The sequence below is a fragment of the Dermacentor andersoni genome, chromosome 1 (genome assembly GCF_023375885.2).
Source record: "Dermacentor andersoni chromosome 1, qqDerAnde1_hic_scaffold, whole genome shotgun sequence".
Taxonomy (NCBI): Eukaryota; Metazoa; Arthropoda; class Arachnida; order Ixodida; family Ixodidae; genus Dermacentor; species Dermacentor andersoni.
This window is the reverse complement of record NC_092814.1, coordinates 326,381,372-326,396,490: the sequence shown is the minus strand read 5'-3', so window position 1 is coordinate 326,396,490 and position 15,119 is coordinate 326,381,372. Positions and strand designations below refer to the sequence as shown.

Below are 15,119 nucleotides of genomic sequence, written 5' to 3'. Positions count from 1 at the left end.
TGCGTGTTTTCCATCCCGTTCCTGTTTGTTTGCGCCGTCCTTCCTCAAGAAAAAGGGACAATGCGGCGGCGTAGTTGTTGGCTGCTGCCATGAGCAAGCAGCCACGCCGCGCTGTTTGCTAGAGCATTGCGCACCGGCTTAGGGCGACGATGAAGGATACGGCTGAAGCTCAGAAAAAAGCCAAATATGAACGAAAACTACCAGCAGCCAACAGCTACGCCATCGCCTTGGGACTTTTTCGCGGTCACCAAGTCAGCCGTTGAGTAGTGTTGGTGAGTACGAAACCCCTTTTAAAGAGCGCCGTTGTCACGCGTGCCCTTCCTCACTTGGGCTTCTTTTCCGCATTATGCGCCAGAACATTGAAATGCGGGAAAAGTGACTGGAGAAAATATACCGACTTGGAAACGGCTGAATAATATGTTTTCGAATTCGATACACAATTGGGCGTTCGAGCTTACACACTTTCAGAATTATAACTTCAGGCAAGTAATATTGACTACTTAGCCAATCAATGATAACGGGGAAATTCACCAGCGTGCGCAAGGTGACAGGTAACAAAACACTGTTGCTCCCTTCGCCGCTTCTTTCTTTCTTTTTTTCTTTCTTTCTTTCTTTAGCACAGTGGCCCGCATTAGCTGGAACACGCCGTATGTCTGTGTTACGTGCCTGTCGGCAGGGGACAAATTTTAATGGTAAAATGACAGAATGTCCGTGTCCACGACGGGATGGCCAAATGTGACCCAAAGCCAAGTAATATGGATGTAAATGTATATTTCAATTATTCTGTATTATTTATGCATTTAGTAAAAAGAATATACGTAACAGATATTAGTAACTCGTCTTGAAACCGGTCACTCAGGCAAACCGAGAACTCTCATCGTAAATGCTATGTCTAGTGTTTTTTTACAGCGAAACTGCCTATGGCTAGGATCTGGAACAATATGTGGGTAACCCCCCCCCCCCCCCCGGCATGCTTACAAAAACAAATCATCATGTGGGCCGATCCTGGTGATAGTGCAGAAAGGGTCCAAGCTCGATTGCACGTACCCCTTAGGGCTAGGGGACCTGTAACACGCCCTTAAATTGCCTTTGTCACCCGTGGGACCCAAAGAAGTCCCCGGCACAAGGGTAAGAAACAGATATTTTTGAAAACTTGTTTTGTACAACTTTTTTTCAAAAAGGTTGTTAAAAAATTCTCGGCGCCAACCGCGCAAACGCGCTATATAATGCCACTGCTCGCGCGTTTGTCGTCGTCTTCTTCCGCAGCTGTCTCCGTTGCCGTTGATCATTCCAGCGTAGAATTTCCCTTGTGTCGACGTAATGGGGAGGCCGCGTTTACAGGGCGTATGAGCCATTTCTTAAGGGCGTATGAGCCATTCACTGTCTTACGTGACGGACACATTTAATAACAGAGGCGATACGCGAATGTGTGCGCTTATACCTATATCGCCACGATGACCGCAGATTAGGACAATAAATATGTTCGTACCTTTGTTCAATATTCTGGCTCACCTCTGTGTCGTGCGCTAAACAGCTTCGCTGGTCATCCGCCTTCGCAAAGTCGAATGGGTCATGAATTTTTTTTTTCGTTTGTATACGTAAAGTAGCTCACACAAAAATCGAGGAACCTCGTGAACATCTGAGCTTCTTAGTAAAATAAAATTATTTTTTATTGCGACAGCAATTATGGCGACTCCAAGCGCGTTCGCACCACCGACGCCGTCGTGATGTCACGGTATCGATGGTACATGCGCGCGCCGCGCGAGTCGGGTTACGTCTCCTGAGACGCCAGAGATGCGCGAAGCAGCTGCGCAGCTGCAGCTGCTTCGCTCGTCGCGCCAACCCCACGTATTGTTGAATACTGACCAAGGAGAGGTAAACCGTGCTCAACGGTAAACCGTGCTATTTCTCTCAGCGCATTGCCCTTCTGGCGAAACTGCCAGCTTTCTTTTTTTTTTTCCCCTTCCTTTTTTTCCTCGGTTCATGCTCGGCCGCATAACACCCTTGAGCCAGTTGATGTAAAGTTGATCCGACATTAAGCAATATATGTGGTGAGGGAACTGACGAAGCTTGCAGCATCACTCAATGTTCTTCGGGCTAAGCTACGACTGGGTACTAAATAAGCAAGCCTACTTTTGTATTTTTTCCTTCAGGGGCCTCTCTGATCTTCTTGGTGCCAACGTCAACATTTACTCAATGATGCCACACAACGGATCTAAAAATGCGTAAGTATTGACTCCGCTGATTTTGTCTCCACGACTTCTAATATGACAGCAATTTCTGTGAGTGTACACACGTAGCTATATGATTACGTGGGCATTTCATGGGCTCGCTCTTATTTGCAAACAACCTGTTCTATTAAGCCGGCGAAACGATGTTGCAAGGCAACGGCTTTTTCAGCGTGCGAGTGTTGTGATGCAGGGGCATATTTAGGCGTACGATTAAAGACTTGCCATTGTTGCATTGTGGAGCGTTCCCTTTAAACATTATCCAGGTGGCATTAATTGTTTTCAATTTCTTTTTTTGCGTGCGAGTGCGTTCAGGACCTCGAAATTGCTCCTTAGGATGACAGCGGTTGCCGTATTAGTGAACACGGTCACGTGATGGAGGCCTTAAAGGGACTGACAACTAAGTTTCATGGCACTCATTCTTTTAGTGCAATGGAAAGCTTACCGGTCAGAGTGTTTATTCATGAAGTGCTAACGTGGAAAACACCGTGAAACACTTTTTATCATAATTTTTCGATATGCAGGGAGGATGTAGTCGTCCAATACAAGCATGCATGCTGAAAATCGTGATAGATGAGCGCAACAGCGATGATACGCCGGCATAAGTGTGAGGCAGACGACAAGTGGAGCTGTGCTGTAACAAAGCATAGTTTCTTTATCAAGTCGATGTTCCTGCGATTCATGTTTTCCGAATTGTTAAATGATTTCTGCAATAATAACTGCGTGTTTTCGTGGTTTCCTGCCCAACTGCTTGAGTATTTAACCAGTCAAAACGAAACCAATCGGATCAAAAACGAAACGATGCCTTTACACGGGATACGGAGTTAGCGTGCTGCCGTAGCCACGAGTGTGTTGTTGATTTCCGAAGCATAGAATAATGTGCGAGTGTCTAATAATACACCAGCTGCAATTTTAAGCAATACTTATGATGTGCTTAATAACAGTCGACTTACGTACAGTAATCTTTTAGAATACATCCGAAGTACCAAGATTTCGCCGCCAGGTCTCGCCACTTACTGGTTTTTGAGACTTTCTTTGACAATTTAAAATTGTGATTCCTACTAAAATCGCAAATAGCGTGATGGATTCTTATCACTATAAATCATGGTCGTTTCATTTCCATCGCCGTCTCACAACACATATTCTGGCCAGTTGTAAGTCCCTTTAAACTCATGACTCTACACTTTCGCAATACCTGAGAAGGGGAGAAAGAGAGCCGTTATGAATATCTATGACAAAAAGTAACATGCGTGAGAAGTCAAGATATTTACAAAGACTTCATTTTATCTGCGCAGAACTGTCGCCCGAGGCTGGGCGGTGTATGAATCACAGCCCATCGACCTCGTCTCGTTTGGCAAAATCATGAGGTGAGTAATGACACAACTAGTTTAAGTTGAATTGCTCGGCGAGCTCAATGCAGAGATTGACTTCATTTCCTAATCCCGCCTTTCCGGTTTTTGCTGTGGAATCTAATAGCGCTTAGCCTCCACGTCCGCAGTTAAAGGGGAGAGTCATGTAGAACGTATGTGACGCTATAGCTCAATGTGGTGTTTCGCGGTGCCCCGCTGTGTCCGCAGCAACTTGTACGGAATGAACTACGAGCAGATGTCCGTGGAGCGGGAGACGCTGCTCCTGAAGCGGTCGGGCAACGACCGCGTCTTCTGGATCCTGCTCATCGTGCTCATCCTAATCATACTGCTGCTTCTCCTGATCATGCTCTGCTGCTGTTGGAAGTACTTCCTCAGGTGAGCCCCAGCGCGTCGCGTATCCTCGACCACGCAATCGTGTTACGTCTGCTTCGGAAAAAAAAAAAGAAACTACGTGACCGCTTTGTTCAGTCGCGATGTACACATTTGTGTACGCAACTTGTTTTTGCCACTTCTGTCCAGCGGTTGGAGAAAAAAATGGTAGGCGACCCTAACCTGTGACTTAGGTGTCTCTTAGTGGCATTCGCACCGCGGCGTTGGTGTTCTTTAGGTTATCTTTAGGCGAACGCAACGCGCGAACCGAAGTCGGAGGAAACTGTTTTCCGTCGATTAGCCGGTTAAATATCATGCCACCCTCTTTTTTGACGTCATTAGTGACATCATTATTTCCGCTTTCTACTTCCGGGTTACCAGGAATTTCGCCCAAGTCATGCTCACGTGGCGGGTCTCTAAATTTCACGATTCTGCGCTTTCATGTGCGGGAATCAGCGATTTCTAATAAATTCGAATTATTCCAGACGATTCAGTAACTCAACTTGTAACTAAACGCATGCTGTGATACGTATCTATAATGAAACCCATCCATTTTTTACTGTACTGTTTTTTATTCCTAATTTATATTGAATTTCGTCCCCGGTCGTCTCGGTGATTTCTACTTAATTTAAATTATTCCGCACATTTCACTAACTCACATTGTAACTAAATACATGTTATGATGTCATGTCTATAATGAAACCCACGAATATTGTACTGTACTGTTTTTTTTTTTCTATTTTTCTTCTGAATTATTTTGAATTTCGTCCCCGGTGAACCGGAAGTGTTGCGCAAGAAACAAGAGTGTCACTCGATACGCGATGGTCGCATTTCTATGTGGGGTGAAATGTAATCGCTTGCGTACATACGTTTTTGTGCGAGTAAAAGAAAACCAGCTGGCCAAAATTATTCCTGAGTCCTTCACTTTAGCGTGCCGCGTAATCTTATCGTGGTTTTTGCAGGTAACTTACCCCACAACTTAATTTAAATTTTAATTCATTAATGAACCGGAGGATGCGCTTTGAACCGGAGATTCAATTTTTTTTTTTCACGCGGAAACCGCATGACTTACTGCGCACTAAATATATACGTAATTACTAGAGACCGGAACTTTACGTGAAATGCCTTTTTTTTTCCTTTCGTCTTTATCGTGCCTATTCACAATAAGCATGGACTATGGGTCTAGAAACGTTTATGGTGCACATTTTACCGTGCCTATATAAATGCCCATTTTTGATGTTGGTGGCTATATTGGATTTTCGAAGTTTAAAAAAAATTATTTTTCTTCGTGTTTTGACTTAGCCTTATTTTATTTATGATGTTATCACCTGCTGGCAAATTTGGCTCAAGGCAGCCGGTTATTACCACGAGAACCTTGCCATTGTAAATGCTGGTAATGAGAGCTTTGCAGCAGAATAGCGCATCGCTGTGATAATGGCTCAAGCTACTCTACGCGACACTATATTTCAAGGTGACTTAGCTTTTTTTTTTTTTTACTTTACATTTTCAGCCACTTTCTTGGGTATTTCTGTTTCCTAGTAGAACCCTGGGAGTGTTAGCCAGCGCCACCACTCACAAACCTTGGCTGCGGATGTAGAACATCCTTTCTGCTGCAGGCGTCACGAGAACGTGACCTTTCTTGGGTGAAGGCAACCGGTCAAGAAACCCACACATGCTACCTGAAGGCATCAATGTTGCCGGATTCGAGACCCTCGTTATGTAATAAACGAGAAGAAAGGGGAAAGTGGATGGGGAAACGGCGCCACGGTAGCTCAATTGATAGAGCTTCGCACGCGTAATGCGAAGGTTGTGGAATCGTTTCCCACCTGCGGCAAGTTGTTTTTTCATCCACTTGCATTTCCATTAATTTATCGTTTCTTTATTTCATTTATTAAGCACAAGTAATTTCCCCTATTTCGTCCTTGGTGTCAGTGTTTGTTGGCTTCTTATGATAACATGAATACATGGAACTTTATCACGATGGCGCTAACAACCTCAACGCAAACTCCCTTAAGTTCGCCGCCGCGCCAGGGTGTCTAACCGAACCAGAACTGCACCGAAGATCGGAGCTGAACCGTTATCGGAGCTGAACCGTTATTTTCAGCCGAACCGGAACCAACCTAAACCGATATTTTTTTTTTCACAATCTTGGCACGAAACCCGAACCGGAACTTCTTGGAGGAACCGTTCCGAATTGATTCGACCGCAGGTTGAGCCCAAGGTTGTGTTTGTTGCAGTTCCACGAGAGGAGACAATATTTCTGGCGTCCGTATGCGGCACAGCGCACAGTGTACTGCTAGGACCTACTCCCCCATTATACTCTAGTGCTGATCGGAAACAGTCATGTGGCTTTTCACAGCGATAGCATTGGCTCACCCACCTGCACGCATGATCGTCTAAACTGTACATTGTGCGCAGAGTCGGCAGGCACTGTCTTTGCAGAACGTCGTCGACGCGGCGTGGCCGTGGAGGATACTGCTTGCGTTCGCGGGCAGCTGCTGTGTTCAGGCACAGCAACGTATTGGTTGTCCTGTCGGATGCGCTTGTGGCAGTTTAACTGTACTGTACCTTCAGTGACTGCTGTTGCCGCTGCAGCTCGATTGGGGCTTCGTGGATGTTCTCCATGCAAAGTGCAGACGGCGACAACTAAGTAAAGTGAGAGGGAGCGCGTACTTTGGTTCGCAGTGCTCGCCTATTATTAGGTGATATCTCGAATGTACGTAATGACGGGCTCTTTGTATAGGATTTAGGGGCACTCCTGTTCGTCTGTGAGGCAGTTTGCGCGAGCGTGCTGAAAAAAGCCATGATAGAACATCTACCGCTATTTTGGTAAATTAGCGCAAACTAAGAACCGACAGAAAGAACAAAGGTGTATCGCTATGGAATGCCAAAGAGTAGTTGTACTAGTTCGAGATCTCCCCTCGCGCATCCACGCTGCAATAAATGTCACACAATGTCTACCGTATTCTGCTCACTCTCTGTAGTACATACTATTTTTAGTCGACACCAAGGTCTTTAAGTGATTTTTGCACAAATTATTGTATATTCTTTGAATTTATGCGATGGCTCTGCACCTAGGTTAACTGGTATAATGATGCAGGAAGTATTTTTTTAATTTTATTAGTTAACGACTGATCACTGTTGCGAAGTGATCTTACGTGTTCTCTTAGAACTATAGGCGCCTTCTTTCATATTCATAAAAATAAACATGGTATTTATGGGAAGTTAAGCGTTAGATTATATATATTACTTCATTTTCTGCGGGACAATATGGACAACGAGCGCAAGCAACTTTAGCTGAGTACTGACGCAACACAAGTCCTCAAATGCGCAATAAATCACTCATTGTATCGTCCGTTAATGTGTCCTGTTCAAAACTCGCGATAAATGGAGTGTGGCTTCTTGGCGTAGAAATTGTTTGCGAGGACTTCTCTACACGTCACGAAAATTGTAGGTAGTGGTCACGTGGTATCAGAAACCACTGAAGCATGCATCAGTAATTCTGGTGTAGCTGCTACAAACCGCTTAATGAACGTATCGCCGAAAGCTGGACGCACGCCGCCTACGCCATTCCTCTTTATTTCACTATGCGTTTCTGCACGACACGGGATAATAAGCATGGTATTCTGAAATCGCTTTTCTCGGAACGCACAGCGTCCTTCTCACCTTCTCTCTCCTATGTCCTGTCAGCTAAAGCTTTCAGTGCGGCTTCGACCAGACCGACCTATGCATCTTTGATATGACAGTACCAACACAAGCAGATTTTGATGACGTCCAGATGGGACCCTTGGAACCAAACTGTTGGGCAATAATAAGCCGTGCCTCATTTGGCGCACGTTTTTGAATTTCTGTGCTTGGTTGAAGGTTCGAGTGATTGAGGTCACATACCGTGATTTCGGAGCGGACAGATAACAAAGAATAAAAAAGAAAGCAAACATTTTACATTCATACTCCTTTAAAGGAGCAATAAAGCGAAACATTATTTAAGCTGCATTAGTAAAACAGCCTTCTACAATAAAGCAAAAAATAGCGCACATTTACCGTGAGAAGGAACATGGCAAGCCAGGAAACAGCAGGACCCTCTTAAGCGGGGCGCCTCGCTGAAAGATGGCAAACCGGCCTTTTCAGCGAGGCACCCGAAGACCAGGAGTGGGTCGTCCACCGGGCCAGGGCCATTGCCGAGGATGTCGGAATATTTTCCTCGGGCGATGGACCCCTGGCAGCCTAGCCCCGGGCACCAACAGCAATAACCGTTGGACAAATAAAGTTTATTCCTGTCCTATCCTTACGGATTCAGTTTACTACGGGAGTGGTTCCTTACAGCACGTTCGAGATGGGTCCGCCTATTCTTCCTTTCGCGCGCAAATGGAGCTGCCGGTGCATGACGCAGTCCCCTCTGCCACGCCGTGAGGGAAGTGAGAATTTGAGCAAATACTAAGTGTAAGCAGCGTGTCCTTATTTAGCATACCTTGGCGGCAACTCTAGAACAATAAAGCTGGAACTCGAACTGGTCCGTTGTTTGGGGACTCGCCGAGTCCTCCGCCTGCCGGGAATCTACAAGATCGGCGGTCCGCTGGCGCGGGCAGCCGATCTTGTATGCGAATACCCCCCGGCGTACCCACCGCGACAGCTTAGTGGCTATGACGTTGCGCTGCTGAGTTCGAGGTAGCGGCTTCGATCCCGGTCGCCGCGGCCCCATTTCGATGGGGGCAAAGTGCAAAAAAAGAAAAAAAAAATGCTGGAGTATTTAAATTTAGGTGCACGTTAAAGAAAGTCAGCTGGTCAAAATTATTTCGGAGTCCCCCATTAAGGTGTGCTTCATAATCATATCGTCGTTTTTGCTCGTAAAACCACAGAGTTTGACTTTCTGACCCCCCGACACGTTCTGGCGTCCTCGGCGGCGGCAACCCATGGCCCGCCCTGATTCCAGCTTAGATTCCCCCGATGCCTCTTGGACGCCGAGGAGATCCTGCTCCGCCCGCTTTATTATAATCTCAGGTGCTTTCCTGAGTCCTCCGTTTGCCGGTATTATTTTTATTTTCGCACGCTAGATGATCTCATGGGGATCAAATGGCACAGTAAACGTAAGTTCCTTCTCAGATAAAGCAACGTAACGCAGAAAGCATTACGCTTCACTGGAACTACTTTCGACATGCGCCCCTGACATTACCCCGCCCAAAGAAGCGCCAGCGGCATGCTCGGTGGCGACCTGGTCACGTGACGAGATGCGACGCGCAAGTAGCACTCGCGATTCCTCCTTGCCCGCTTCTTTCTCCCTCGCGTTTTAGCATCGGCGGAATTCGAAATGCGCCTCCGTGCAAGGGGCTTAGAAAACTAATTTCCATCTCTCTCTTTCTCTCCCACTTCGCAGGAACCAGCGGCCACGTTCGAGTAGCAAAGTGTCTCCGGCGAGATCTACGGTAGCAGTCACGACGGATCAGTCGCACCGCGAACGGCGCTCGACCACGGACAAGGCAACGGCTGCCAACGGAAGGTGCGCCACCTAGCGCCCCCCGCACCCTCCGCACACTATATCCGATGCACCCCTCTACGCCCGTTACCCTCTGCACTACCCCAGGTATCGTTATTGACGATTAGGAGCGCACCTGTTCCCCTACTGCATGGCACTCGCCACAGATATTCCCTTTTCCACCCATTTTGCTCTGTAAGAACCTATAGAGGTCGGCAGATTCAGCAGCGTGGCTGCAAACTTGAGCCTCGAACATCCGCATGCATAGGATTTCTTTTTAAGAATATTAGGTTAAAATGTGCACAACCGTGCGTGTCGTGCAAAATTAAAATTTTCGTTGCATGCTCGTTTGCCTAAAATTTTCTTCGGAGGTGCGTCGCCCGTCATGCGCACTTTCTCGGGGCACCCATAGGCACCAAATTTACTGTCGCCATCAAAATGAGGCCGATATTTGAGTTGCATCAAATTTCAATCCTGATTTTTGGTCGACACAAAAGCGGGTTATTTACTGCTTCCCTTTAAAAATTAAGATTCCAGAGCTGTCTACTGAAATAGCAATCGAACTCTGTAAATTTAATTCGGCAACTCTGATCTCCGTAAATGATTCCCTTACTCTCACAATCAAAGAAATTTCCTTCGCCAATACCTCATGTCCGACCATAGCTGACCCATGTTGACGAAATGACTACATGTTCGTAAAATATAAATCAGTAGGAGTGTGACGCTTGAACTCGCGAGACTTTACCGAAAAAGAATTTCCGCGGGGCCTAGACGATACAGACTATTCTGCATTCTCGGCCAGTTTCTGTACGCGTTACTTCGTAAATATAACAAGAACGCGGAGACTCCCAGCCACTCACTGTTCAACTTCTGCAATTAAAGCGCAAAAATATTTTAACGCCAAAAGAATTGTTTAAGCAAGCTCTCAATAAGTAAAAGAGAAGAAACAGCAAAAAAAAAAAACCTGCATGAAAAAGCACACATAGCGAAGGTAATTTGGGGCAGGCAGAAGTATCATAGGAACTGTCAACAGCACTCCGTTCAGACTGCTGAAGGATCACTTGTGCCCTCTCAATTTGCAGCGTGCCCAGTGGCCGCCGTGGCTGGCAGGCCGATAGCGGCAGTCCCCGACCTGCAGACGGCAATGCTGTCCCTTCCCAGTCAGTCGCCGTCGGCACTACCGCTGGGCTGGACGAGGCTGCCCGCCAAGGTGGCACCGTGGAGAACCCACCGCGAGGGCGCCCCGCGAGCCGCGAGCGCCTGCTGCTTCACGGCTCCAGCCTCGACACCGATGCCGTCGTGCACGCTGGTGAAGGAGGGGGCCGCCGGTTGGGCGACTTCCTCGTAGTGCGACGAGATGCCGCCGGCGCCAGGAGACGTCGTCGCGATGACGTCGCTGACGCAGACGCCGACCTCTACAGACGCGCTCCGTCGTCACCGGTTAGCGACACCTTCGGCACGACGCGGAGCGTTGAGTACAGCGGAGGCTCCGTGGGTGGCGTCGCAGGTCCGCGCAGAACCGAGATCCTCTACATCCGCAGCCCTCCGCCAGACGTCGCCAGCGTCGCGGACGACTACCAGGAAGACTCGTCGTCACGTCGTCGCCGCCGTCTCCGCGAAGAAGAGGCCGACGACAGCGGAAACATCCGACACCGCGCCGCCGCGAACCGCCGCGAAAACGCTCGCCGTGTCAGGTTCTCCCGGTACCACAAGGTGGACGGCGCATCCTTTGTTTTGCAGTCACACTCACCCGACGGCGTCGAAGACATAGCGTCGTCGACGTCGGTGCTTCCCCGAGATCAGGTTTGGATTGTACCACAAGAACCGCGGGGCACGACACAACGCGATGCTGTGCCCTATGAAGAGCCCGCAGGGAGACCAGTACCGGCTGCTAGGAACGCGCGGCTGCGGGCGATGCACCGTCGATCCGGTGGCGACAGCCAAGAGCTCGAAACAAGCGATTTCGGCGAGTCATTCGAAGAGTGCGAGCTCCGGTCAAAAAACATCCTCGCTAATGATCTGCCTCAAGTCCATGGCGGTGAAGCGGACGGCCCTTCGTTTTCACGCCTAGCCGAATCGTCATTCCAGGGCGAAAGTGCTCTAAAACAGCGAGCCGTCATTTCTAGCGAGGCAGAGGTTTCTGGTCAGACCTTTGACGCCCGTGCGAGTACGAATCAGCAACAAATGCATGTTAGCCGACCAGAGGAGGGCACGAGAGCAGTTCAAGCTGGTGAAATTGGTCAGTCGTTGACCTTGGGTTCGCAAGCAGCAGGCCTGCCTAATCATTCTGCAGATATAAAGGAGCAACCCTCTTCTTTGACAGCCCACCAGACGCAAGGTACCGTCAGTTCACGCACATTAACGCAAGTCACAACGTTGACAACCAAAGCACAACAGCAGCAGTTATCACAGCAAGACTCAAATGTTGGACAACTTTCGTTCGTCTCGGACCTCCGTGGACCAGCTACTTATCAAGCGCCTGTAAGTTACATGAGTGCAGAAGCAAATGCTGGCGTTTCAACAACTGAGCACGCGGATATCTCGGTTCAGCCTCACGCCTCGCAAGCCCATCACATTCAGCAGGACACTACAGTCGCCCAGACTTCATTGCATTCGCTCGGCCTCCAAGGCCCCCAGCTAGTCGCCATCACCGGGATGTCCCCCGTATTCTTCAGCACACAGCTTCCCGGCACTCAGGTGATATCTCAACCCATTGACATCGCACAGCACAACTACCCTCAGGCACCTGTCCTTCATCAGTCCCCTGCAGCTGCGTCAACGTACTATAGCACAGCTCAGAGCAGTGAATCACTAAATCAGCGTCAACAAGGGGCACTTTTGCCGTCTCATGTACGCGTTGAACGACAAGAGCGCGGCACAATGCAGCGTGAACAAGTTCAAATGTCATCAGTAAACGCTGAGAACACAACCGAACGCACCGCACCACAAGATCGAATTACTCATGGTAACTTAGCGGGAACGGTATCGACCGCAGTGATTGTCGATAATCGCGAGGGAGCAGCGGCGATTGGTGAAGATCTTTCAACGGTGTCGGTCCCTGCTGGTGCCACGCAAAGCGAACCTGTTATGAGCAGGTTAGAAGTGCCGCGGTCCCTTCGTGCATCGGGCCAGGTGACGGACGCTGAAGAGACGCCGAGGCACCAAGGCTTCTCGACAGTCAAGATCACCACAAAGGTCATTACGACGGACGGTAGCATCGTGCACGAAGATTCAGCAACTCACGCCGGTGCGGCAAGCGACTCAGAAATGGAGATGATTGAGCGTGATCTAAAGACAAGCTTAGGAAAGTTGGATGATTCTGAGCAGGAAGATTCTGACTCGGGCATTGGGCCCGGCGCTAAGAACCTTCGTCTTAAGAAGAACGCGTTCATTGAAAAGAAAAGCCTGTTCACCATTGCCTACGACGGTGTCAACACAGAACGCATCCGAACGTGCCTAGGGAGCAGTTCGCCATCTCCTTGAGCCAGTAGCAGTGCGAACGGTCCTACGCCAACCATAGTGTAGTTTTTTTTCTACCTCGCTTCCGCTTTCCTCTTACCCGCGGGTCACTTTTCCACGAACAATAGAGTTTCTTACCAATAGAAACTAGGGCATGATGATATGCAATCTCTCGTTTACCTGCTGATCCTTGCCGACTAAACACGGAGCATCCTGCCTCTTGTACTTTTACAACACTGGGCCATTTCGTACATTCAACCGTTGTGATGACCTTCCTCGTGCCTCAAACACCGCCTTTCTATCTGAGGCTTGTTTGCCTAATATCAACGTGATGAGCCGATGTTTGTTGTTGAGATATTGGGCTTTTTTCTCTCTCTCTCTCTCTCTCTGTATTCAAGATGCCGTCCAATAATGTGACACAGCGCTGAATGTCTTAAAACAACGGAATTATATTTGAATCTGGATATTTCCGCGCCATCACTCCGTGAAAACGGAAAGGAATTACAGATACTGTTTATGATTGCACCGTTTCTATTGCATATATATTGTGCTGTTGAATATATTGTTGTTGTTCGCTTGTTAAACTTTGGCTCGCATTATTGTTTTTTTTATATATTCGAGGTGTGTGTCGTGTAACTTCGTTACGTTTATCCATATTTCAAGTTCTTTGCATTCATCTCAGCTAAAGAAAAAGGTTTATATGAATTGTTACCTGACCCGGATGCAAATTTTATTGATGAGCGTTATTCCACTGTCAGTAAAATCGTGTTCAGCTGCTACAAAATAGTTCGAAGGCTAGCAGACTCCGAGACACAGTTGAGGTTTTTCTCCCTCTTTGCAGTAAAGCTGGGACTAGATGCGGTGAGGTTATATCCACTCAAGACGTGTGCTTTGAATGCACGCGAAGCTTTGTTGAAAGAGTCCTTCGAACAAGGGAAATGACTTTTGAAGATGTTCACCATGTCAAATGTGATGCGTGGGCAAATTTATAAGAGTCTGAGGTAATAGGGCGCTGTGTGAAAAAATTACTAAAAATACTGATAAATTCGTTCTGGAATTTGTGGGGTATTCAACAGTGCGTGTTTTGAGAACTTCTATTCATGTCAAGGTGGCGCATTCTATAAATAAAGTGTGTTCAGAGGTAATAAACTGATGAAATTTCGAAGTTGTAGGTGCTTTGTAGGCACTCAAAAAAATTATCCAATGTTTTTTAATTGGTATCAAATAAGTAAGAAGGGTAGAAAGAATACAATACTTCTTGAAAACTCTACTCTAAGAAGACGAGAGCGAAAATTATCAAGCCATGGCCAAGCACGTAGCTGCTTTGTTTTATTCCCCTATGTCTCTCCCGTTGAAACTAAGCTGCCAATGGTAGCTTTCAAATACGACGGCGTGCTCACTCTGACACTGAAGCAAAGTAGACACTCAATCGAACTCAAAAGATTGAAGGGTGGTAAGGACAAGAGTGCTTTAGGGCCCCCTTAAGAAATGCCACAACGTGTGTTTAGCAGGAGTCTCACTGGAAAACACTACTGTCACAAACCGTACGCGATTCCTTTGAGCGTCGCTTGAGTTTGTCTGAAGTGTGTTCGTCCTCTTTGCGGCCGCACAACATTATGGCACACAGTCGTGCACAAACATTACGGTTGTTTTATGAGCTTTGAGCAACGTACGAATACCACCCGAAATGGTCGCTGCTGTTTCCCCCTAGTTTTTTTTTTTTTTTTTTCTACTGACATGCGCTGCTGGTGAAGTATCAGCCGTCCACGCATTGAATCTCACTCTTTCTGTATATCATGGTTTTCCGCGACACGAAACCGGGAACAGGTTGTTTTATACAGGTTTCATGTAATGTTGGGAACCAAATCTATTTCGACTAAAACATGTTCTATGCACGGCGGATGTCCGAAACGTTTCACAACGGAGGAATTGTATAATGTGGACAACGCCGAAAGAATCCCTTGCTTCTTGCTCTCTTATTTTCGTAACAGCTTATTTGGAGCAGAATGAAAGAAGCTTGGTAGGCATCGATTTCTATTTTCAGATTTATTTCTCCCATAGAATTCATTTTTTCTCGTCTGCTTCTCAGTCTGCCGAACGAGGCTTTCTACGAGTCTACAGTGTAAAGCTTTTTGCACACTACATAAAAATTATTTTGGGTCGACATTTCCTGCCAATTAGATTTTTCTTGCTCTTTAGTATATATTTTATGGCAGGCATTAT

The 15,119-nt window shown here is 47.3% G+C and overlaps 1 protein-coding gene across 2 annotated transcripts in view; it reads left to right on the top strand.

The window, feature by feature from the left end:
- Positions 1-9,748, top strand: part of Cad86C (Cadherin 86C) — a 60,544-nt gene extending 50,796 nt beyond the window's left edge. For both annotated transcript variants that reach the window (XM_072285570.1, XM_050166656.3), the window contains 4 exons: positions 2,154-2,225; positions 3,524-3,595; positions 3,806-3,973; positions 9,339-9,748. In XM_072285570.1, coding sequence (XP_072141671.1) covers positions 2,154-2,225; positions 3,524-3,595; positions 3,806-3,973; positions 9,339-9,474 — 448 coding nt within the window. In that variant the 3' untranslated portion in view covers positions 9,475-9,748. The remainder of the gene's footprint in view (positions 1-2,153; positions 2,226-3,523; positions 3,596-3,805; positions 3,974-9,338) is intronic.
- Positions 9,749-15,119: the final 5,371 nt, after the last annotated feature.